The sequence below is a fragment of the Drosophila pseudoobscura genome, chromosome 2, assembly GCF_009870125.1.
Source record: "Drosophila pseudoobscura strain MV-25-SWS-2005 chromosome 2, UCI_Dpse_MV25, whole genome shotgun sequence".
NCBI classification, from domain to species: Eukaryota; Metazoa; Arthropoda; class Insecta; order Diptera; family Drosophilidae; genus Drosophila; species Drosophila pseudoobscura.
Window position 1 is genome coordinate 14,166,718 of NC_046679.1, and position 23,145 is coordinate 14,189,862.

Genomic DNA, 23,145 nt, shown 5'->3' on the forward strand with positions numbered 1-23,145 from the left:
GCATCAATAGGTCCAGAACTGTCAATCTGTAATAAAGACATTAATAATTACGTTCCAAAGCAGGATAAAATTATTTTTGTAGTGCCTAGCTAGTTATTTATATCAAATTGAATATCTAACTCGAGGAATTTTCCTTCCGATCGTGGACAATTAACCCATTCTCGACCAGGGGGTATTGAAATACCCTCCACGAAGAGGATGAAACTTGAAGGATTTTAGTGGAGTTTAGGTGAAAGATATCATGGGTTATTTGTTAGGTTAGGAAGGACCCTTAAAAATATTTCGCATTTAGCATTATTTTCCGCTCAAGTCGTTCACCTGTTTAAATAGCGGGGGCTATGTGGGTTAAGTCCATTCATCGTTCACAGCACGTGTGTTCCGCGCCGTAATTCCAAATTCCTTGAAAGTGCATTTATTTATTTAATAGAGGTAAGGGACGTTGCTGAAGATATTCCGGCCATCTGACAAGCGTGTTGTCAACATATCAAAATGGCCATACAACCGAATCGGCGCAAGAGGAAACATGAAGCGACGAGCATGGAGCAGCAGCTCGATGATGGCGAGGTAGTGGTCCCGAAAAAGATTCCCAAAGAGTCGGACACGCCAAAGAAAAAGAAGGAAAAGGCGAATAAAGTAAAGGACACAGCAGAAGAGTCTCCCCAGGAAAAGGTAAATAGGTTAGAAACATCTGGTAATGATGCAGAAGAAGTGCAACAGGTGGAAATGGATGTCGCCCCTCCATCCGCAGAGAAAAAGAAACGTAAGGAAAGGCACCCAAAGAAAGTGGTTCCGGAGGGAGACGGTGACGCTAACTACGCACTGGATGAAGCAGAGATAAGCCCCGACTCCGGGATTGAACCGGAGGAGAATACACCCAATTTTCCCAATGATTTCAAAATGATGAATTTCCGAACAAAGCTCCGTAGCAATAGTTTTATAACAGGTAGGTTTGCAATGCCACTTTTCTAGTTGGTTATACTTAAAGCCCATTCTTCATCCATCCAGAGCTGCGGCACTTTCTGTTCATGTGCAAGACGCGTCCCAGGATCGTTGCCAAGTACATTGAGAAGCGAGGGAAACCCTTGGAGCTGGCTGAGGCCTTTGAACGCATCGACAAAAGTAATATTCTGCATGTAGATTACCTCACCGAGGCACTGCACCGCATCGTGATGGAAATACTCAGTAATCAAAAGGGTCACATCGAGTCTGCGGCCCATGGCTGTCGCTACTTTCTGAAAGCCCATGGCGGAGTGCTTGAGAACTTGCTGCAGTCGTCGCGGCCTAGCCATCGCCGCAACGCACTCAAGCTGCTCACGGCGATTGTGTGCGTGGAGCCGCAGCTAGGACGTCAGGTTCTAAACTCCTATGACATCCTCTCGAATGTGAGCGTCATGCATCAGATGTTGTCCCACTCAAAGAATGACTACCAGAACGACGAAACCGTCCGCAAGGCGTACATACACTTTATTTTGGCGTTCCTAGTCGATGGCAATGCGTTGCTCATAAGGAACATTTTGGATCGGGGTCAGTTGATTGGAGTGCTCGCCAAGGGACTGGTCTATGACGACCATGTCACTGTTTGCGTGGTGCTGAACGCACTCAGGCAATATGTGCTGGAAAACCCCGACATCCAGAAGACGAAAAAGGTCCTGGTCTTTGATCTGGAATGCTGCAAATCCCTGCGGCGCCTCTACGACTGGGAGGGTCCAAGTGGCCTGCCAGCTCTGTTCGTCAGCAACCACTCCAAGGGAAAACCGAACGAACAGGAAGCCGAAGCTGTTGCAGCTGCTGTCCATGAGCTGCTCCTGCTCTTGCTCACCTCCCGCAAGCATGGAATCTGCTTCGATGCCATGACCCACTACCGCCAGAAGCAGAACAAGCTGCAGGGCAAGGTGCTGGGCTCGCTCTACAAGCCCTACAGCAATCCACGCAAGACGGAACTGGTCATCAAGACCCTGACGGCGTGTCCCGATCTGGGACGCAATACGGTGCGAAACTTTTCCTGCCTGATAAGCCCCAGCAAAGTGCCGATGAACGATATACCCCAGGCGGCACTATTTCTGGCCCAGATCATAGACGCCGTGCCCCCAAGCTCCCTGTCGACCGCATTCAACAAGATGACGCTGACGGACCTCGGTTTTTGGATCAAGGAGCTGTGTCTGCCCATTGAGGGGCTACTCCACATTACGGGCAAGGGCATGCTGAACAATCAGGACTTCAAACTGCGCCTGGCCGTGCAGCGATTGCTCCTCGCCATGATGAGGCAGTACAGCAACTATGTGGGCGCCATTGCACTCAGGGAGCAGTCGAAAAAGGCAGGCAACTCGATGCGTAAATTCAAATTCGATCTGCTGAACCACCTGCTGGTGCACTTTCCGACCATCGAGTCGATCCTGTACTCCCTCTATCTGGCCATCAAGCAGCAGAATCAGCCGGAAGTGAATGTCCTGGAGTGCCTGTCCGTCACCCTGGATCTGGTCCTGCTCATGTGCAAAGAGAATCGAGCATTTGTCAACAAAACAAGTAAAATTCTCGATTATCTGGAGGTTTTGCGGCCGCTCTACGAGACCGATTTCGATGCCGTCGATCAGCCCCAGGAGCTCGTCAAAGTTGAGCTGGAACTGAAGTCGATCAAGACGATATTGCTGTTGTTCCCGATGTCTCTGAATCCCCAAGAGGAGCTCTTTGGGAAGGTCTTCCGCTCGTTCATCAAGGCCTATATGCTGGAGGATCTGGCCATTAAGGCGGAGGCCGGCAACATATTGAATCGCCTCTTCCTAAACACTGGACTGTTCGACTCCTGCAGCAATGAGATCAACATCTGGCTGGAATCGCTCATCGGTTTCGATGCCGAGACTGTGGAGAATGTCGTTAGCATTCTGCTGACCATTCTGTGCCTCGACTGGCGGAAGATCAAGCTGCCGGAACTGGATGCCTCAGATGCAACAGAGGCCATTAGCAGCGAGAACATCCGCAAACTGTTTGCCCAAATCAAGGCGGGCCAGACAGTGCAGTCGTATGTGGAGGTCCTTATGCTGAGCAAGATGATGCCCCTGCTGCTGCAGGGCGTGGATATTGAGGCGCCGTACGACGCCTATGTGGAGCAGGTCTTTGTCATGCTCTTCCACTACCACAGCCAGCCGGAGCAGGTTCTGCAGCTGTACGATGGACACTTGGAGAAATATCACGACTACATGAAGAGCTGGTTGCCCGGCAGCGAGGAGGAGAAACCCAAGAAACTTCCCGCTGCCATTGCTCAGAAATGGCCGCTTCTGAAGGAACTCCGAAAGGTTCTAACTGCTGAGGATTCGCAGGCCTTTCAGATCACTTTCAAGCCAGAGGATGGCAAACACTTTGAGCTGAAACTAGAGGAAGGACAGACGATGCCGTTGCACTTCAGCCTGAGCAATCCGCGTCGCAACATGATCTATGTCCAAGATCTGCTGTTCGTCTTCATCCAGTCGTTATCCAGGCAGCGTCTGACCAAGACGCAAGCAGAGCAAACGGCAGATTATCTCATCAAATTTGTGCAAATCGCCAGCCAAGTGGATGCTGGCGCGGAGGAGATACAACAGGAGGATGATCAGCAGAAGCCCGAGACCCACACCCACCATCTGCTCCATTACATCTACAACAGCCGTCTTGGACCGCTGCATCCTACCCAGATACTGAGCGAGACCAGCGAGAATCGACTGAACTACGTCATCTTCCTGCGGCGCCTGACGGATCATTGCCGGAGTCTACCACGGTTCGACAGCTTCACGGCCAAGTATCGACTGCAGTTGATTAAGGCCTTGGAGATTGCCTTGGACTCTTCCGTGGAGAAGCCGCAGGAGCATCAGCAACTCAGCGAGTGTGTGGCACTGGTCGAAACATTCGAGGTGAGTGCCAGCGGCTGCTCTCAGATGCTGGATTTGCTCACGTCCAAGCTGCTGGCCAAGGATTACATGTCCAACAGCAAACCGAATCACTACTACGAGCTGTTGCTGCTGCTGCTGAACCGGCTGAGCCAGCTTAAGGAGCCCATCGACTGCAGGGAGTCCTTCAGGAGACTACTGGGCTACTACGGGGATTTATGTGAGCTCAGCGAACAGCAACTGGAGCCCCTGGAGGCGGCCACTCTGCAGTTCCTGGTCAACTTCCATCACCACCTGGTTGAGTGCGATAGCAGCTTCTTCGCCTGCTTCTTCACTTCCACGCGAAAGATAAGCAAGTCGGCCATACGATTGGCCAGCCTGCTGCTTGACCGTCGGGCCGGACTCTCCGCGACGTTTGTGGAGCTGCTGCCAGAGAACCTGGAGCAAAAGGAACTTGTCTATCCGCTCCTGGACATTGCCCTGTCCAAGAACTATCAAGTGCCGCAGGCGCTGCTTCAGCGCTGCTACCAGACGTACAAGAACGGATTCATGAAGAGCATAGAGAAGCCGCAGAAGGCGGCCCTCATCTATCGGGAGCACGCGGAGGCCAGTGCCCTGCTCATTGCCCAGTGCATGCCCAAGTCGGAGTGCATCGATTACTGTCAGAAGCAGCTGAAGCTCGACTCTGTGGAGCTCTTCCAGATCCGGGTACTGCGCGAGATCTACTGGCAGGCGTTCGCCGCAGCCAAGGATGGCAAACAGAAGGGCAGCGTTTTCGTCAACTATGTGAATCTGAACGTCCAGATGTTGGCCCTAGATCTGAAGAAACAGGCTCTTGAAATGAGCAAGCTGGAGCAGATTACCTGGAACTGCTACGAGTGGTGGCTGAGTGGAGACCAGAGCGAGGATCTGCAGCTGGATTGGAGTCGATTGGTGAATGCCCCGCAATGGCTGAACTTCTGCAAGAGTTGCTTGAAGTTGGCCCTGCATCTGGGCGAGGAGCAGCAGCCGCAGCAGGATCAGACAAATGCACTTATCCTCAAGCTATTGGCGTTCCTGTGCGATCGTCTCTATGGCGACTGCACGCCGGATAGGCCAGAGGGAGAGGATTCCACGCCAGCTCTGCTCTACGAAATGATCTGCACACATTCGTGCTGCTTCGATCATCTCCTGGGTGCTACCAGCGACACGAAAACACATCTTCTGCAGCTCATGGAGACGTTGGCCAGGAAGGGACCCACTGCATTGCGGGCGTCGCACGTTCCCGTGATCCTTGGAGCCTACCATGCCAAGCTCTCGGCCGCCGATCGCTATGCTTTGGCTCTGCTGGAGCATTATGAGCGGCATGACGTGGGCCTGGAGAAGTTCCGACCGTTCATATGGGGCGAGAGCGCCGTGGCCCATTATGCCCTAAGAGCCGCGGACGAGGATGAGCGGGTAAAGCTGCAGCAGCAGGAGACAAATGTGGCCCAGGTGATGGCCCTGATTGTGCGCGAAACCAGCGTGTACACCATGGAGAATTTCCCAATCTGGAGGAGCCTGCATGCCAGCCAGCAGCTGCCCGAGGTTGAGTTCCTGAATCCGTCGAAGAAATCCCAAAGATTCGGCGACAATCCTCTGGAGAAAATGGTGGAGCAGGGCTGCCACGACTTCCCTCAGGATGTGCGACGTCTTTGCCCCAAGCGGGAGGAGATATACGAGTCCTGCTACGACCCGGCTTTCCTGTTGCCCCTGATGCTGCACTGTTTCGCCCCCGGCTCGGTGGTGTGGGCCCGCTGGCCCGTCCAGAACGGTCTCCTGGCAGTCAGCTTCTGTGCCCTTTCCTCGCTGGACAAGGACATGCGGCTGGCGGCCGCCAGTTGCCAGCAACGCTATCGCACCCACTTCGAGCTCTCGAAGTTCTACGAGCGTCCGCTGTGGTCGCAGGCCTACGACAACATCCAGGCGGGACTGAACGAGCTGCGCACCTCGTGGCTCGCACAGAAGGGCACGCATGGAGGCACGCCGCGAGTACCGCTAATACCGGCCCTCTTTATCGCACACAGCTTCAACCTGAGCACGGAGCCGACGCATCTGCTGTACAAGCGCCTGATGCTGTATCTGAGGCTGAAGCAGAGCTTCAACTTCCAGACCATACCCGACTTCAACGTGTTCTTCTACTCGCACGAACCGGAGCACCATCTGTACCGCAACTTCATGGTGGAGCTCCTGCGGTACGGCATCAAGAGCAGTGCCGATCTCTTCCAGCTGGTCTCGACCAACACGTTCAAGGTGCTGCTCACCTTCTACACGTGCGAGCTGGGCACGCTGGAGACCAGACTTCTGCTCCTCTCGGTGCTCTCCACCTGCGCGAAGATCCCCGGCGGCGTCAAGATCATGCTGGAGCATGTGGGCATCTACTCGTGGCTCGTCGGCGTCATCAGCCATACGGAGTTCCATCAGTTCGACGTCATCGAGGGCATCATCAGCATCTTGAACAATCTGTGGTATGCCGCGGCCGCCTCCCGCTCAGAGCTGCCAAACTATGACATTGTTCAATCACGTGTGCATTCTCTGGTCCTTCAACTGCTGCCGCGGCTCTCGCCGCGCATCTCTGGGGCCAGCCTGGCTCGCCTTCTCAACGTTCTCTGGAAGACTTCCTCGGTGGATGGCCACCATAGCCTCCTGTCCGCTGACGAGCTGGATGCGCTCCTCGAATGCGTTGCGCGGCACTGGCCCGATCAGCTGCCGGGAATCCGCTATGTGAAGAACTTTGGTGGCTCCGCCGCGTGTCCTCGCTCGGAATACTGCGACTGGCTGGCCAAGGAACAGCAGCTCGATGTCCATGCCGTCCTCGCCCTGTCCAGCCTGAGGGAATACGTCTGCGACTGGTGGCAGGCACGGCAACCGGCAGAGAGACCATTGTAGGGAAACCATTTTATTGTTTTTTGCTTAAATTAAGCCCATACCTATTGAATTGTGTTTATTGTATAGGCATCGAAAGTCTTAAATATATAAATTTGTATGCATTGAATCTATAACTGAATCGAGGATCGTCATGTTTGTAGAACCAAAGAAAGGGGATAACCCTTGAAAAGCTTATCGTATCAAGGATATGAACGGATAGGGATCATGTGGTGTTCTATAATGTACCAGAGATCCCAGAGGAACACAGACACAGAAATACTTGAGCTATATTGCAGATTGAATTGCTCTGGCAATCTGTGAGAACTCCCCACTACTGTCTAAACCCAAAGCCCACCCGTCGATAATAATGATTAAGCATTCCCGTGGAAACTAAAGCATGACTTATTGCGGCTGTAGCTCATTTGGTATCAATATTTGTGGAGGTCGAGTGTGATGTCTCCCAAAGCAAATCATTCACAGATGTGTGTTGAAAGCCAACTGTCATGTCTCTGGCTGATCCATAAGCCCCTCAACCTTCAGTTGGGGGAACGAACCGTTTGACAAATTACGGGCCATCAGCATAACAAAAGATCAGTTAGGCCAAAAAGATTTCGAGCATAGCCAAAGTAGAAACAACTGCCATCCGATGGCAAAACCCCTTAAGTTTTTCGTTAATTTGGCCAATCCGTTTTCACACGCACCAGTCGGTCCCAGTGGGCGTTCGCGTTCGCGTTCGCGTTCCCCGCCCTGTCATGTCCTCCCCTCATTTGGGTCACCACCTACAATTTGTTGGGTCAACAAAATGTTAATCACTCGAAAAGGCTTAAGGCGAAACATGTTGATATTTGTTGTTTCTATCTGCATTTCTGATATGATATGTAAAGCAAAGTGCGCAGAAGTGATGCGACCCCACGGAAAAATTCAAAAGATTTATGATTTTGCTAGATGTCTCGAAACTTAAGCTCCCTCTCGGTTATATCACAAGAGTATAGTATCTCAAGAGCAAACGCTAGTGATGGAAGCAACATATTACGATGATACCTTATGGCGCCTTAGGATCCAAGAAATTATTATATTTCAATCATATTATTATCAATTGAAGCAGCCATAAATGTATTAAGAGATGGTTTATACTAATAATATCTTGGGGAATGTTTTTAGCACCCAAAATAACGAAGATAGAAGACATATCTCTTAGCTATGGAAAAGGCATGATCTATGTAGATGGTTGTGAATTTTTGGCATCATCGCATATGTATGCTTTCGCCACTAGCCTTTTGGATGATAGAAGAAGACACACACGAAGCTAAGGATGGGCTGGGGCTGGCCTGGAGTTGCAGATAAACTTGGATTCGACATAATTGATTGATATTGCTTGGCATTTTGTTGTTTATGAGCCGGACGTCATCTCTTGGCATATCAAATGTGTTTTTTTCTGCCCTGAAATTGGAGTTGATCGAATAAATGTATAAATTTGGAACAACATGGAAATACTACGAGGTAATAAACGACCTGGGAAATGATTACTGATTACCTAACTAGATTGATTATTTGTTTATTAGTTGCACTAGATGGTCTTATATAATACTAATAAGGCAATTCTGAACTCTACCCTTAAGAATCAATTTGTTGGAAAAGTTTCTCTTTATATTGGTTCCCAAGATTTCACTTTTCACATACCCATATCCAGAAACAAATCAATCAAAATCAATTCTTCAATTAGTTTCATAGTTTCTCTTGCGCTCGGGCTCCAATCAAAGGCTTGACCGGGGGATTCCGTGAAAAATGCCGACCACAAGATAGAAAACAAATTACCCTGACACTGAGCCACACACAAAGGGCCATTGGGACGGAAGGAGTTCAAGAGTTCAGTCAGTAGCAAGGGCCTATCTGTGGGTCTTGTGGGTGTGACCACAGATCGGTAGACAATTAAGCGGTTGTTCCATGATTGATTTGGCTTACTTAAAAGCCCATTTCGGCTAATCCGGAACTGACATGGTCACGAAAAAATGTAACCGGAGACCCAAACCAAGCCCAGACGAATCCAATCCCAATCCCCAATCCCAGAGCGGATGCAAATGAACAACCAAAATGCGTTGGCAAATCTCGAGCTTTGGGTCTGGTCTGCTGGTCTGCTGCTCTGCTGCGTTCATATTTCACACCTTAAACGACAATCCATGAATTTCTTGTCGAGTTTATTCGGTTTATTTATTTGCATTTTAAATTATTACTGCGGCCCTCATTGACATGTGTATTTCATGTGGCACAAAGGCCTTTGTCTTATATCGAATACTCGTATCTACAATTTATACAAATTTATTTTCAAACAAATTTCTCGATTGTTTTCCATGTTTGTCCTATTTATTGTATACCCCAGACTCGTTGCTCTTTTTGCTCTTTATGGTTTCATTTGCCACCTCTAATCATAAATGACTGGATGAGTGGATGCTCGAATAGTTGACATACGGAATGGAAGAGAGTGCCCCATGTCACAATAGAGCCCCATCCTAAGCCCCTCCGATTATCGTTTGGATGACTCTATTATGTGGCTGGTGGAACAGTAGTAGGAACGAGGCGTGGCGAATCGAATAAGGTTATTCAATCTGCCGGCAGTGAGGTCAACAGTTACCAAACGAAAGGGGAAAGGTCAAAATTGTGGTTAGCCCGCGTTATGACAGGTCTGACAGCGCTACCCTCGGCGATGATCCGACTTGTATCAGAGGCAAATTTGAAAACCGCAAAACTTCATTAAGAAATCAGTTCACATTGCTCCCCCTCCCGCATGGAGCTGCAGGTCCAGGCTCCATCTTGCCTCATGCATTTTCAATTTGCCTCCAGATCATCACGTTCGGCCTCCAGGTGGCTGGAGCATGTGCTGCAGCTGCCGTTCTCGCCACAATCAAAATTTGTTCAGCAATAAAAAAAATATGAGAAAATTGAAAACTATTTTTTAAACTTGAGTCTGCAGCCAGGGGAAAACGCATGTGGCCATGCAGATGGAAAAGGGTGCAAACGGGTTCAAATGCTCACCAGGCAATCTGTGGAATGGCGTCGAGGCGTCTCAGCATCTCAGCATCTCATTTCAAATATCAAAAGTCACGACGAAGAAAGCTGGTTTTGGGACGACGTGTCTCTACGTGTATTGCCAGTTCGATGTTTGCTTTTTTTGGGTTTGTTTCTCCTTTTCTCGTTGGTCTTTACAAAACATTTGCCAAATAATATGCCGCTAAAAGATGTGCAGCAGTGCCTGTGCCTCTTCTGCCGGCTCTCCCCCTCGTGGCATGTGGAAAACTTGTCATGCAGCAGCAGCAGCCGCGAATGCTTTTCACTGGCTGCCAGATTCACATTGACAGTGGATAAGTGTTGGCTCCCCCAACATAAAACACCCTCAGTTTTATGACATTTACCTTAAATTGGTGTTTTAGTTGCATCTTAGATGGAACACTTAATGAACTTGTTAATCGTGGAGATATTAGGCAAGGTGTTACCAGGGGAATCATCCCGAATCAAGTGTCCAAATGCATTTTATAATGATAAGAAATATTCATTAAATTTTGTGCAATTTGGCGCTGGATTTAAAACCAAATCGGGGACTTCCTTGTGCACAGATCCCATTAAAATAAATCTGTTAACACAGACACCAAATTTGACGCCATTTTCTGTGTAATATTTCCCTGCTGCAGCATTTTCTCTAGCCATTGGATGCGATGGCCATTCATCAAATGCCGCATTGAAGCAAATGCTTAGCCACGTAAGAAAAAAAACTGAAATTAAATAATTACAAGTGGCAAAGTTTAACAAATTTTGAGCTGAGCGGAAATGGAGAAAAAGCGGAAATCGAATATAGAAAATGCGTCTGCAGAAATGAGTTAATTCACATGCAAAACTGGCGCTAATTTGAGAGAAATCTTTACCGCGAACTGCTCCAAAAATGTGGAGCCACGGGGCCACGCGGAAGTCCAACTCTGATCTGTGGCACGTGTGTGGGGCACTATCTGTGCGGCGGCTGGACCGGTGGCGGCTACTCATTAAGCGGTGGCTGTGGGCAAGGATTTGGCCGAAACGAGTTGCCCAGCGAAGATGGCACCGCAGAGGCTGCTTGCTGTTGGGTAATGTCGTAAAACGAAAAGGAAAGTCTGGCCAGGCCATCAAAACGAGACACGCATAAAATGGGTGTATGGAAAAAAGTGTATAAATATATATATAAACATTTAATTAAGCCTCAGGCTGTAAACGCAGCAGAATCGTGTTGCATCACAGTGGATGGCGGCTAAGGTGTTGGGCGTCAGTGAATTGGCAAGCCAAGTTCAAGCCCAAGCCCAAGCCCGCCAACCAACCAACAACAGAGGGCCGTAATGAGGCAGCTTTCATTCATTAGGCCCGTAAGCCAAGAGCCAGCAACATGCTGCAGAGTCAGCAGCAGCAGCAACAGCAGCAGCATCTTCAGGCCTGGCTTGGCTTTTGTCTTTGGCCAGGAAACCACGACGCGCTCCGAGCTTCAGTCTGCAGCGAGCATTCGGACGGTTTGGTTTGTGTTCAGCGGCCAGTCGACTCAGAGCCCAAAAACCCCCACAGAAAGTACCTCTAGGCCGTGAAAATTCGCTTCATTTCGTTCCATCAATCGATCGGCTGGTGTGAACTGTTCGCTAATTTGAAAATAACGATTCGAAATTTGGCAATTAAACGAAAATAAAGTGCAACGACAAAGGGCCAGATCCCAAAAGACAAACAGACAGACAGACAGACAAACAGACAAATAGATAGCCAGCGGCAGATAAGCTGTAAACTAATCAAATGAATATAAACCCCACACAATAAACCCACAGTAAAGGAAACGTTGGCCACTAATTCGCATTTGATTAGGGTCGGTTTCTGTTTCGATCCGAATCAACGAATATTACAATTTGATTGCGTGCAAAAGACCTTTGTGTATCGTCTGGGAGAGAGCCAGAGAGAGCGCGAGTGTGCGGTGGAGCGGTCCTCATTCGATTTGGATTACTTCGCTATATTATTGGATACATCCCATTCGGATAAACAGTCAAAATGATGGTGGTAAGTAGGATAACACCAAGAGAGAACTTTAAAAAGATGATCAAAGAATTCCGAAAAAGCTATGCTAATCAAGACCATCTTTATAAAGTGGGAGAGGTCTATATCTTTCTATCTATATATCTTCAAAAGTTTCGTCGCTGCCGTTGTCCGATATTTTAAGCGAGTGATTTGGGGTACGCTGGGTGCTTTCCCCCCAAGAATAAATATATATATATCGTCTTTGATTTCTCACTCTAAATTAATGCACTGTTAAAAGTGGTAGAAATCACTTAAAGATCACTTAAAGCTTTACGATCATTTAATATCTTTTAAGCCAATAACGTAGTTAGCTCTATAGTTCTAATATAAATGTTTTGATAAGAGATCAATCCTAATGATATTAGAGTCAATTATTCTGTCAGACAGTCGTAGTATAATTAAAAGGTGTTAAGAAGAAATTTTCCCAAAGCAGTTTCTATTCCAATTTGTCTTTTCTCTCTGTCAATTTCTGAAAGTCTCGTATGCCATATGCAAAACCCCCACAACACAGAGAAAAAGTTTCTTTTCTCCATGTCCGCTAATTAAATTACTTCAATTAGTAAAAAGTAAAATATCCACCTGGTTGTCCCGCCCCTCTTTGGCACATCGATTCGGTCCGACGCGTCGGTCCGTGTGGGAGTTCCGATCGACGTCTATCGATCATACAACCCAATCATGAATGTATGCTTGGGATGGGAACTTTGTGGCTGGTCTTTTTATTTGGCAAAGCCAAATTATTGAAAGTCATTTGCCGAGTCATTTGTGTAATGGCTTTTTAATGCCGTTTAATGATTCCATTTCGGGGCTGGACACAACCTGAGACCCAATAAAACAATTTAATTAGCCACATATGAGACGCATTCGCATTTTGAGATCGCAGACGCGTACGCCAGCTACCGATGGAGTTATTTTACGACCGTTAATCACTCAAAAAGAGTCAAAAGAAGTTAGTAAAACCACTTAATGCCCGGGCTGATTAAGACCGTTAAAAGCGACATATAACGCTTAGAAATGTTAGACCTTAAAGTAGCCATAAATGTGAATGGATCTGCGATTATAATAAGACCTCTAATCACAGGTTGGTCGGTGATTCAACTCAATTAGTTGGCACACCAGAAAGCGCTTGGATTGCCTTGCTGGCAGATTGCACAATCGAGCCAGTTACAGGATTTATGTTTCTTCTGACCCGTATGCAAACCCCAGAAAGCTGTACCGAAGCGAACCGACCAAGCCCACACCCCATGCATATCCGATTTCTGCTTATGCAATCCACAGTTTATGGCCAAATTCAAATCGACAAGCGACCTGTTCGCCAGCCAAAGTTGAGAGTTTGCTGCGGCTTCAGCCTTCGACTGGACCATGAGCCAGAGCCACACTCAGAGCCAGAGACCAAGGCAAAAGCCAAAGCCAGTGCCAATACCAGTACGAGGTCCGAGTACCGGGTCGGATTCCAGCCCCATCCCTGTCCGAGACCCAGTCCCATCCCATCCCATCGCGGCAAGCAAGTCATCAGTGAAGACGTCCCCAAACGCAAGATATGTGCAGATGTCTGCCGTTGTTGACATGCAATAAAATTTCACTTTTCACCATTGCATAATTGCAGTTTGACAATGCTTAAAATTGATTATGCTGCGTTACTTTTCTCTCTCCTTTTTTCGCTTTTACTAGTTTGCCTTGGCGAAAAAAGAAGCTCTACAGCTCGGCAGCTTCCTTGCCAATTTCTGCCTGCAGATTTCACCAGCCCAAAATTAGCCATCGGGTCATAAATCATACAGAGGCGACCAGTGTCAAGGGAGGAGGTGTCGAGGCCATTGACTGAAGGATGGTTTTTCGAATTTAATTACCAAACGTCACACATCAATGAAAAAAGGGAAAATCTTTATTTTCTTTTGTAATGTGATACAAACGATACAAATTTCGCATTGATTTTAAAGCTGATTTTTCAAAATGAAATGCCAAACGATTAACCTTTGGATCTGTATGGAACAAAGCAAGGATGCGCTTCAAGGCATACCCTGGCAAACATTCCTAATTATCATATATCTAGAAAATTCCACTCTCTGCTGATCATATTTTTGGCATGCATAATTTCCTGAGTTTCCAATCTCCCACCGAATTTTAATTAGTGTTTTTCAAGTGCCCGGAGGCCACAATTTTCACAGTCATCGATCAGGGCATGACATTTGATTTGCTTATCGAATTTATTGACCCCCTGGGCATTGTTTTAGATCCAGAGTTTTGAGTTTGTAAGGCAACGAAAGTAAAAGCGCCACACACTCACTCACGATCGGGGCTTCATTCACAAGATATTCAATTCATGAATTCAGCGAATAATAATATAAATAAAGTTCAAACAAAAAGAAAAAACGCCCGCACACTGAGATCCGAGCGTGTACGTACTCGTATATCGTGCCTGGAGATCTGTATCTGTAGCCAGACTCTGCACGAAATTGCGCAATTGTCAAAAAAACGATTTAACATATGATAGATGATGGGGCAGGATGGGTAGGACGGATAGGACGGGTAGGACGGGCAGGAGAAACCCTCTGCGCATCTGTACATAAATCAGAGACACCTGAGATCGGAGATCACTGCCTTCCATAAAATATATCCTATAATTTGCGATGACACTTGCTGAGAGGCGCGTGAGCAGGTGCCCTGGATAATTGCGGTCAAGCAATGCTTTTAGGAGGAGTTTAGCGCCCGCGTTCGTTGCCTAAGTCTTTTGTTTTGTAAGTGTCTCGCTTTTACTCTTGCCCCCCGTACGCTGTCGAAAGGTCAACAGCAGCAGGCCCGCTCTGGCAAAGTAAGTGGCACACGACGAGGCACACAGCAAACAGCACACAATGTAAGCGATTTACATAATAATATGTAACTATAATAAGTAGATATATATAGACAGGGCAAACAAAGCATTGGATCTGCGTATAAAAACATTTACCACTTCAAATGGACACCAGACAGCGGTGCAGCAGCCTCATCCACAGACCCATCTCAAGTCTCGTCTTAAGCGTCGTTGGGGTAAGGTCTTCCTCAAAGCCCAGATGCTCGGGCATCGATAAAAGTGAAACCGAAATTACCGACTACACGGCGCAATGATGCCATTGACATTGCATTTTTGTCTCAACGCGCCATTAGATGTACGAGCAAAGAGCGCAACAAAAACCAGAGAAAAAGAAGATATTTCCACCTCAGACCCGCAAACAATGGGCAGGCAGGCATTACGCGAACGCGCCCGCAAAAAAAAAAGATTCAAGCCAACCCCAAAGAAAACAAACAAACACAAATGATTGTTAGATGGAAAAACCTTATAAGAGAAGAGTGTGTTTCGGAAATTTATTGTAATACGCGCACATTGGTAATTTTGTCTTATTTTTATTATGAAATGCGGCGCGGATAAATAAAAGACACTGGCGGCAGGCTGGGCAGAAAGCGTTGGTCAATCAGCGGAGAGGAGAGCTGGGGACTTGGATGCCAGACGGCAGATGGGAGATGGGAGCTGCCAATGTCAGCGAGAGTTTGGCGTGGCGAAAAACCTATCATGGAAACCTGTTGTAATAGACAGCATCGTATTATTATTACTATTATGCATATCGGCTTGGCAAATTGAATTTGATGCCTCCAGAGCCGGGAAACAATCAAAACTCAGGCCTCAACTTGAACTTCGGATGGTTATCATCGATCGGTTCATCAATGGGCCTGAGCCTGAGCCTGACCTCTGCCCAATCAACTAAAAATAAACCAAAAACCTATTGTCTTTGGACTCGTTCACAGATCATAGGAGACACAGACAGTTCCGCGAAACCAAAGCCCAATTAAATGCACATAAATATGCAAATAACAGTCTGCAAAATGGACTCTAATCGTATTGTAAACAGCAATGAATTTTGAAAAGATATCCCCTCGCTTATGACGATACGAGTATCATATCTCGTTATTGGTCAATATCCAGAGGCCCAATCAATGCCAATCAAAAGCTCACTTCCATGTCAAAACAGCCTCCATGCGGATCGCATCTACCGATCACCAAAGATTAGGTTAATATCTTGACAAAACAATGTCGTAGATCTCGGGCCAGGGCGCGTCAGCCTCGACCATCGGACACTCGTAGTGGAGAGTCGAGCGGCGAGTGTGAAATTATGCAAATGCTGGGGACTTGCTGTCCGCTCTAGAAAGGTGGGTCCCATCGCGATGATACTGCTGCTGTGGCCCCTGTGGCTGCTGCGGCTTCGACTGTCGATCTTCAGAGGCCCACACATGCAATTACAGAGGTTTTTTATGGGCCCGTGGACAACAAAGCTTGGTAGCCACAAAGGCAGTTAAAAGCCCATAAAATACTGTAACAAATTTATTGGGAAAGAGCGAACGCAAACGGCTATCATTGGGTGGGGTAAAGTGGTCATGAAATGATCGATATGAGCATGCTCTTTTGGGTATGCAAGCTGTCATCTCTGGCAGACTGGTTAGTATTAGCATTAGCATTTTAGGTTGTATTACTTACAGTAAGACCCAGTACATTATATTCCCCTTGCTTTGTGCAACAAAATGTGTCTTCATCTGAGCATACCCGACACGTTCGTCCACTTCATCCATCGTTTGTTTGGGCGTGAACAAACCTGAACCTGAACCAACAAACCATAAAGCATCGTTCAGTGCTTTTTATTAAAAAAATATATGTATAACTATAATCTTTGATTACAATTTATGGTGTTGAATTTTATGACACTGCCCCCAGTCGAGGCGAGGGGATTACAACATAATTTGACCAGCATTAATATTTATGCTGGCCCACATAGAGCATACACTCGTAAACGGCAATTGGCACCGACTCGCCAATTGGCAGATGGCACGGCGAATGGAATGGATTGCGTTATGCGGTGAAGCTGTGTTACATCCCATCCAGAGCCAGAAAGACAACTTTCGGGCGGGTTTCGGGTCTTATCACATCCCGCAGCTGCTTAATAATGCGTGTCTGGTGGATGCCACAGCCGCAGGCAACCACAGGCCTTGGGCAATCCTCCTGCAGGCCTACAGCAGTCGAATGTAAAATGCAAAGTGCAAAATGCATCTGCAGAATGAGAAATGTGAAATGTCTGAGGCGGAGCGTGAAGTGTAGTTTATCACACAATCACACAGAGACCCATATACTCGTACGAGTACTCGTACTCGTGCAGCACCCCCGCGCACTCAGCTGACAGCTCGCGTTACTGGCGTACGAATATAATGATGTACCATCTTTTTATTGTTCGACTGGAACTGGGTTACCCAGTCAGTCCCCGGTCTTTCTTGATCGTCGAAAGTGAGGCTTTCGGCTGGTCAGTGGCTTATGCAATTGCCGCTCCTCTTCTCCAGTTTCGGGCCTCGGGTGAGATTGGCTTAAGCTTAGAAAACACTTTCAACCCACACACCGCACCACACACCGCAAATACAATAGCAAATAAATAATATAGACACCTTCGGGCCATCATCTATTGAGTTATTGCTAATTTATTGACGTTGCCCGATTGTTAAATCACTTTTTACACTTTTTTCTATACACTTTGCCGCGTGTTTTCTTGCGGCCTGCGGCTTTTGCGGAACTCAGCGGCCACTAAAATAATTATTAATAATTAAAGGAGCTTTATAGAGGTGCCTTCTGGCATTTTACTTGCTTGTTAAATGTGTATTTACCATGCGAATGCTTTCAGCCATTCCTTGGCCAATTAAAACGGAAATTTGCGGCTAGCGACTGGAATTGGGTTGATTATTATGACGCGATGATCTGTGAACTTTTCTGCGCAAGTTTTGTAATTTTGCGGTGAATTAATCGGCACACATCCGAAGCCTTGTTCACAAATTGGGGGGAATATGTATATATTTTCTGTTGTATAATTTCAACATATACAAATCTGATTGTTAGCCAGATGGATACATCTATCTCAGAATAAAAGACTATAACACCCAAGAGACTGACAAGAAACAAGCATTAATTCCACACTAATTCATGCTAAGCTTAAGCTATACTAAAAACTTGTAAATATATTTCCACAATCATCAAAGGAACGTTCAAGTATTTTCCACACAATTCGGGCAAATATTCACCATTAAGCACTTCCGCAAAAGTGGCATGAAACATTCGTGTTTTCAAGTGGCAAACATGGGAGGGAAATAGCATGAAAGAAGTGGAAATGGAAATGCCTGCATGCAATTGTGTGTTGTGCGGAGGCGATGGAGGAGATTTCCAACAGCCTTCGTCTTCGCCGCCTGACCATTACAATTTATGATGATTACAATTTTTTGTTTTTTTTTTTCCTACGAGTACTATCCAGAGGTGTGTGCTGCCCTCTTCTCTCTCTTGATTAGCTTAGCGCCAATATCCCCAGAGACTTGACTGACAGTCTGTCTATGTGTCGGGCCTGACTGACTGTCCGCCTGAGACGAGACTGTCTTAATGCAAGTGATGATGATTTCCATAGTGAAATTGACGCAAATGAGCCACAAAGCAGACAGCGCTATTGATTTTGTGGGCTTTTTATTTTGGCCAAGCCAAAAAAGAGCCAGACGGCAAGGCAATAACTAGAGAAGGCAGACAAGCCTGACAGACTGCCAGCGAAAATTATTTCCCATCAAAAGCCCATGACTGGTTTTGGGTTCCCCATTGACTGGCGCAGTCAAGCTGAAGCTATAATGATGTGCCCTTTGGCAGAACTTGAACTCTGGCCTTGGCATGGGCGGAAGACATTTGCGGCTCCTGCTCCTCCATCTCCAACTCCGTCTTCAACACGAGCTCTTCCCATTTAGATGGGGAAAAATTATGGTATTTTTCTTCGTGGCACTTGCCGGAGAAAATGAGTCAAGTCATGTTCAATATTATATTGATGGACTTCAAAGGAGAGACGCCTGCGGTTATTGGAAAGTTTCGGGGCGATCTGGAGTCAAAGGGTGTCTGTGTTGAAGAGTGTTGAAAGATTTAATCACTGCAGAAGATTGATGATCCATGATGTACAATGATTTTCATAATTTTTTAAGAGTCGAACAGCAGTGAAATTTCTCCTGGCAATTGTTTATGCAACAATGCAAATGTAAATCGATCGAATCCTTGCATTTTTCTCTGCTTTTCATTTCAACTGCTGCTGTTGCGCTGATTAAACAATTTCCAAGCAGCCAACCACCAAGCCACGAAGGTAAAAACTTAGCCAGCCAATGCGAAGAAAGGCAGAGTGCCAAGTGGCAACAACGTGACTGCCAGATCTCTGCCTAATCCCGATCCCGATACCGGGCAGGGGCACCCACAAGCGAGGCCCGAAACGAGACCGAAACCAAATCAAAATCAGCACCACAGTCACCAACGACAGGTGGTCGGATAGGTTTGCTTTCGCTATGGGACGGCACGGCTACGGGTTCGGGTACGGGACCCACAGTACAGTGCCTGTTGATGCAACAATTAGCCTAAGCTTTCGGCCAGGTCCAAACAAGCGTTGCAAGCCAATTTGCAAAATGTTTTGCTGTTTGGGTGAGCCACAGCCACAGCCACAGAAATCAATCGTCAAGCTGTTGAAAATGGGAAATTGTGCAAAAGCCGCAGACGCAAACGCAGACCCAGACCAGACCGGACCAGACCCAAACCCCAACGCAGTCAGTCAGTCAGTCGCCCCCCCAAACCCTGGAATCCTACACAGGTACGATCCTCCTGGCCCCCCGGCAATGAGTGGGCCGTCTTTCGGGCCAGCCAGAGCCAACCCCAGCCATGAATGTAATGCGTTATGATTTGCCGTCTGTGCAAATGCCGGAAAGATTACCAGCTCGCGATTCGCGGTGGGCTTCATTTTGAGGGGTCAGATGGTGCTCCATGCATTTTCGAGCATGTTGCACAAGTGTACTCGGACGATGAGAAGAAAATTCACTCGAGTTTGACATGAGTTTGGTGTTGGAAACTCACTGAAGCCAGAATACTGAAAGAAAGAATCCCAAGCAAACCCTCAAGCAATTTACAGATTACAAATCATAGGCCGTGTGATGTCACAGACAATTAGCCCAAGTACTCCAGCCCAAGGTGGCTCCAGCGAACCGACCGTCAATTGCCATTAAATCAAATGAGGCCTGAAGCTTAGACTGAAACCTCCAGCGATTAAGGCAGCGGAACGCTCAAACTTATTAAGTTATTAAATTTAAGACAGGCCATTAAATCATCCGAGTCCAATGCTAATGATTCCCCATTTTTTGGTTCTCCCACTTTTAGAGACATTTCAACAGCAGTCTGCCTTGGGCGCTTCTGGTGCTCCTCTTGCTGGCCGCTCTCACGCTCCAGTTGGCCAGCGCCGGCGGGGAGCAGGAGCAGGGGGAGGGCGAGAGCGAGAGCGCCAGCACTGAGAGCAACGAGATCATTCCGCGCGAGGCCATCCAGAAGTTGGACTACTCTGTGCGCCAGGCGCTGCTGCGGGCCATCGACAAGCTGGAGCAGGAGGAGGCGGCCGCCTCCGCGACTGGCGTGACGGAGAGCGGGGAGGAGCGCCCCAGAAGTAGCGGATCCAGAACGACTCTGGCCCGGAACGAGGCCACCACGCTGCCATCGCCACGGGAAAAGGACGAGATCCTCGAGGAGAGCACCAACAAGGCCGAGTCGGAGCCGGAGGCTGTGGTGCCCACCGTGCAGTTCTACACGGCCACCTTCGACGAGAGGAATGCCCAGGAGCAGCTGCTCTCCTCCTTCATAGATCGCTCGAAGCTGTGGAAGAAGACTACGGCGGTGAGGAAGCCGAGCACCCATTCCCAGGCCCTTTCCATCGAGCCAAAGTCCGTGGAGGCGGGTCCGGAGAATCGCCAGCTCACACGCAGCGTGGACTCCGGCTCTAGCTCCGGGTCCGTGAGCAGCAACGAGATCTCCCACGACGGCAGCCATGAGATCAAGTTCGAGATCAGAAATGTCCGGAAGGAGGCAACCACAGCGGCAACCACCACCACCTCAACGACGAGTACAACATCCACGACAGCTCGTCCCCGCACCACACGGCGTCGTCCGACGACGACCACCACAACGACAACGACCACAACCACACCCAGACCCACACACAACGAGGATGGGGAGAACATTGAGCAGGTCGACAAGCAGGACATTCGCATCCAGGAAGCACCACTCGTGACGGCCTTCACGGTGGATCTCGATGAGCGGGGAACAGCGCAGAAGTTCCGCCCCCTGCTGTCCGGTCAACGTCCCAACTATCCGCAGCAGCAGCAGTATCCACACATTGGACCCACCATCACCAAGCTGAACGTGCTGGAGACGGAGCCGCCGGCCACCCCGCTGCCCACACAGTACCCGCCCACCGGGAGCAGCAGCACCCCCATCTCGCAGGTCAGCACGAGTGCGAGCCCCAGCAATGGGTTCTCCACCACGCCCGCATTCCTGGCCAGCTCCACCTCCAACTACGCCAAGGTAGGACCCCCAGAAGCGTCCGACTGAAGTCTAATCCTTGAAACTCTTTGCAGCAGGAGCCACTCACCGATCTGGCGGCCCCGCCCAGTGTGAACAACTATCTGATCGAGCGGCATCGGGCTCTGGAGCAACAGATCTACCAACTGAAGGTTCAGGCGCAACAGCAGCAGGCCTTAATCTTGCGCCAGCTGAAGCTGCTGGAGGAGCAGAGCCAGAGCCGCTTCCAGGGCGCTCCACTTGCGCAATCCAGCACTTTACAACCACAACATCAACAGCAACTGCCCCAAGTCCAGCAGCAGCAACAACAGCAGCAACAGCAGCAGCAACAGCATCAACATGGTCCGTTGGAGGCCATTCAGACGCTGCAACCGCCTGCGGTGGGTTACTCCATAAGACCTTCGGTGGAATTTATACCCAGCACACATACCAAGACTGTTATTTATCCCACATATCCAATTGAGCAGCAATTGCCGCTCCGCGATGCCGTTTCGGGTCATAAATTTGCCCTGAACAACGGCAACAGCCAAAATAATTACCAGAAGCTGCCAGGCCCCGCCCCCGCGAATGCAGTGCAGCAGATTTTCCAAAACTTGCAGCAATCATTGCAGAAATCGAATGAAAATTCCATCAATAACAATGCGCAGGTCCAGCCCTCGAATCAGTTCAACTTTGCCCCCGCGGAGGCGTCGCACCAGCAGGCCCTGCCACAGCACAGCTTCAAGCAATTCCAACAGCCCCAGCAACAACAACAGCAACAGTTGCTGCTGCCCAGCTACGTGAGCAGTGCTCTCTTTCAGCAGCAGCAACAGCAGCCACATCAACAGCATAGGGGCCGGCAGTTTCGCCAGGAGTCGGGAGTGGGCAACTTTGGCCTGAATTCCAATGTGGAGATCCAGCCGAGCAACTCCTTTGCCACCACCATCGTCAGCCAGCAGCAGCAGCAGCCCAACTCGAATCCCAGTCTGGAGAATCAGAACTTCTATCGCCAGCATCTGACGCCACAGCTGAGCAATCAACTCCAACAGAATGCCCAGCAGTATCTGCAACAGCAGCTCATCCAGCAGCAGCAGCAACAGCAACAGCAGCCACAGGCCGCCGATGCCTCATCCAACATTAGTCCAGGTAATGCACACTTCAAGAGTAGAGAAACGAGCAATGATTTTAGTCAATTTAGCTTAAGAAATCTTGATGAATTGAAAGTAATCAGTAAAGTTTTAGCTCTCAACCATGGGATACCACAGTTCGCCTCACAAAATCTGCACTTCAATGGCGCCTTTTGAGCACTTGCACCACCAATCCAGCACCACCACCCGATGCACCCCACAGGCACAGGCACAAAACAAAAATGTACCTCCAGCAATATGCACATCCGTTTCCGGTCCCGGCCCCGTTCCCGTACCTGTTTCCTTCCCCCAGAGCCAGATGTCCACCGCCCTTCCCATCCGGTTGAACTAAGTTTTACGTACAACATCTTTGTAAATATTCATTCTATTTTAAAAGTTAAGATTAAGAACTAAGCAAAATTAAAGCCCCGTGCAGGAAGGGTAAGGAGACAACACGAGTTGAAGAAAAGGAGGAGCCATCAATTGACGATTTTGTGGTGAGACAATTGGCAGACCCAGATGTTGAAATGTAACAATTATTTATTTTTTATGTGAATAAAGTTTATCTTAAAGTACGTCAGTGGTTTCAATCGACTATACACAAAAGATAATTCAAAGCAAAGAATTATAAGCTCATTATGATGACTTTATTTTCATATTTATGAGTAAAATTGATTGGGGAACAGCAGTGGCAGTAAAAATACAAAGGTGCGATGCTTTTGGTCTGTTGACGGCTCCGGGACTACTATTGGACGAACACTGCCAGGCTGAGAAGCTGTGGAATGAAAAACATTAATAATCCATAGCTTAAGGATAC

At 48.1% G+C, this 23,145-nt stretch overlaps 2 protein-coding genes across 2 annotated transcripts; both read left to right on the forward strand.

The window, feature by feature from the left end:
- The first annotated feature begins 321 nt into the window (after positions 1 to 321).
- LOC4801669 (uncharacterized) lies at positions 322 to 6,875 on the forward strand. Its single transcript, XM_001358684.4, has 2 exons — positions 322 to 943; positions 1,006 to 6,875. The coding sequence occupies exons 1-2, from the start codon at positions 490 to 492 to the stop codon at positions 6,762 to 6,764; spliced, it is 6,213 nt and encodes a 2,070-aa protein (XP_001358721.3). The 5' UTR covers positions 322 to 489; the 3' UTR covers positions 6,765 to 6,875.
- A 4,300-nt stretch (positions 6,876 to 11,175) lies between these two features.
- Positions 11,176 to 22,556, forward strand: LOC4801670 (transcription factor SPT20 homolog). The gene is made up of 4 exons (XM_001358685.5): positions 11,176 to 11,795; positions 20,032 to 21,225; positions 21,279 to 22,347; positions 22,444 to 22,556. Exons 1-4 carry the CDS (start codon positions 11,787 to 11,789, stop codon positions 22,503 to 22,505), a joined length of 2,334 nt encoding a protein of 777 aa, XP_001358722.5. The 5' UTR covers positions 11,176 to 11,786; the 3' UTR covers positions 22,506 to 22,556.
- The last annotated feature ends 589 nt before the right edge of the window (positions 22,557 to 23,145 follow it).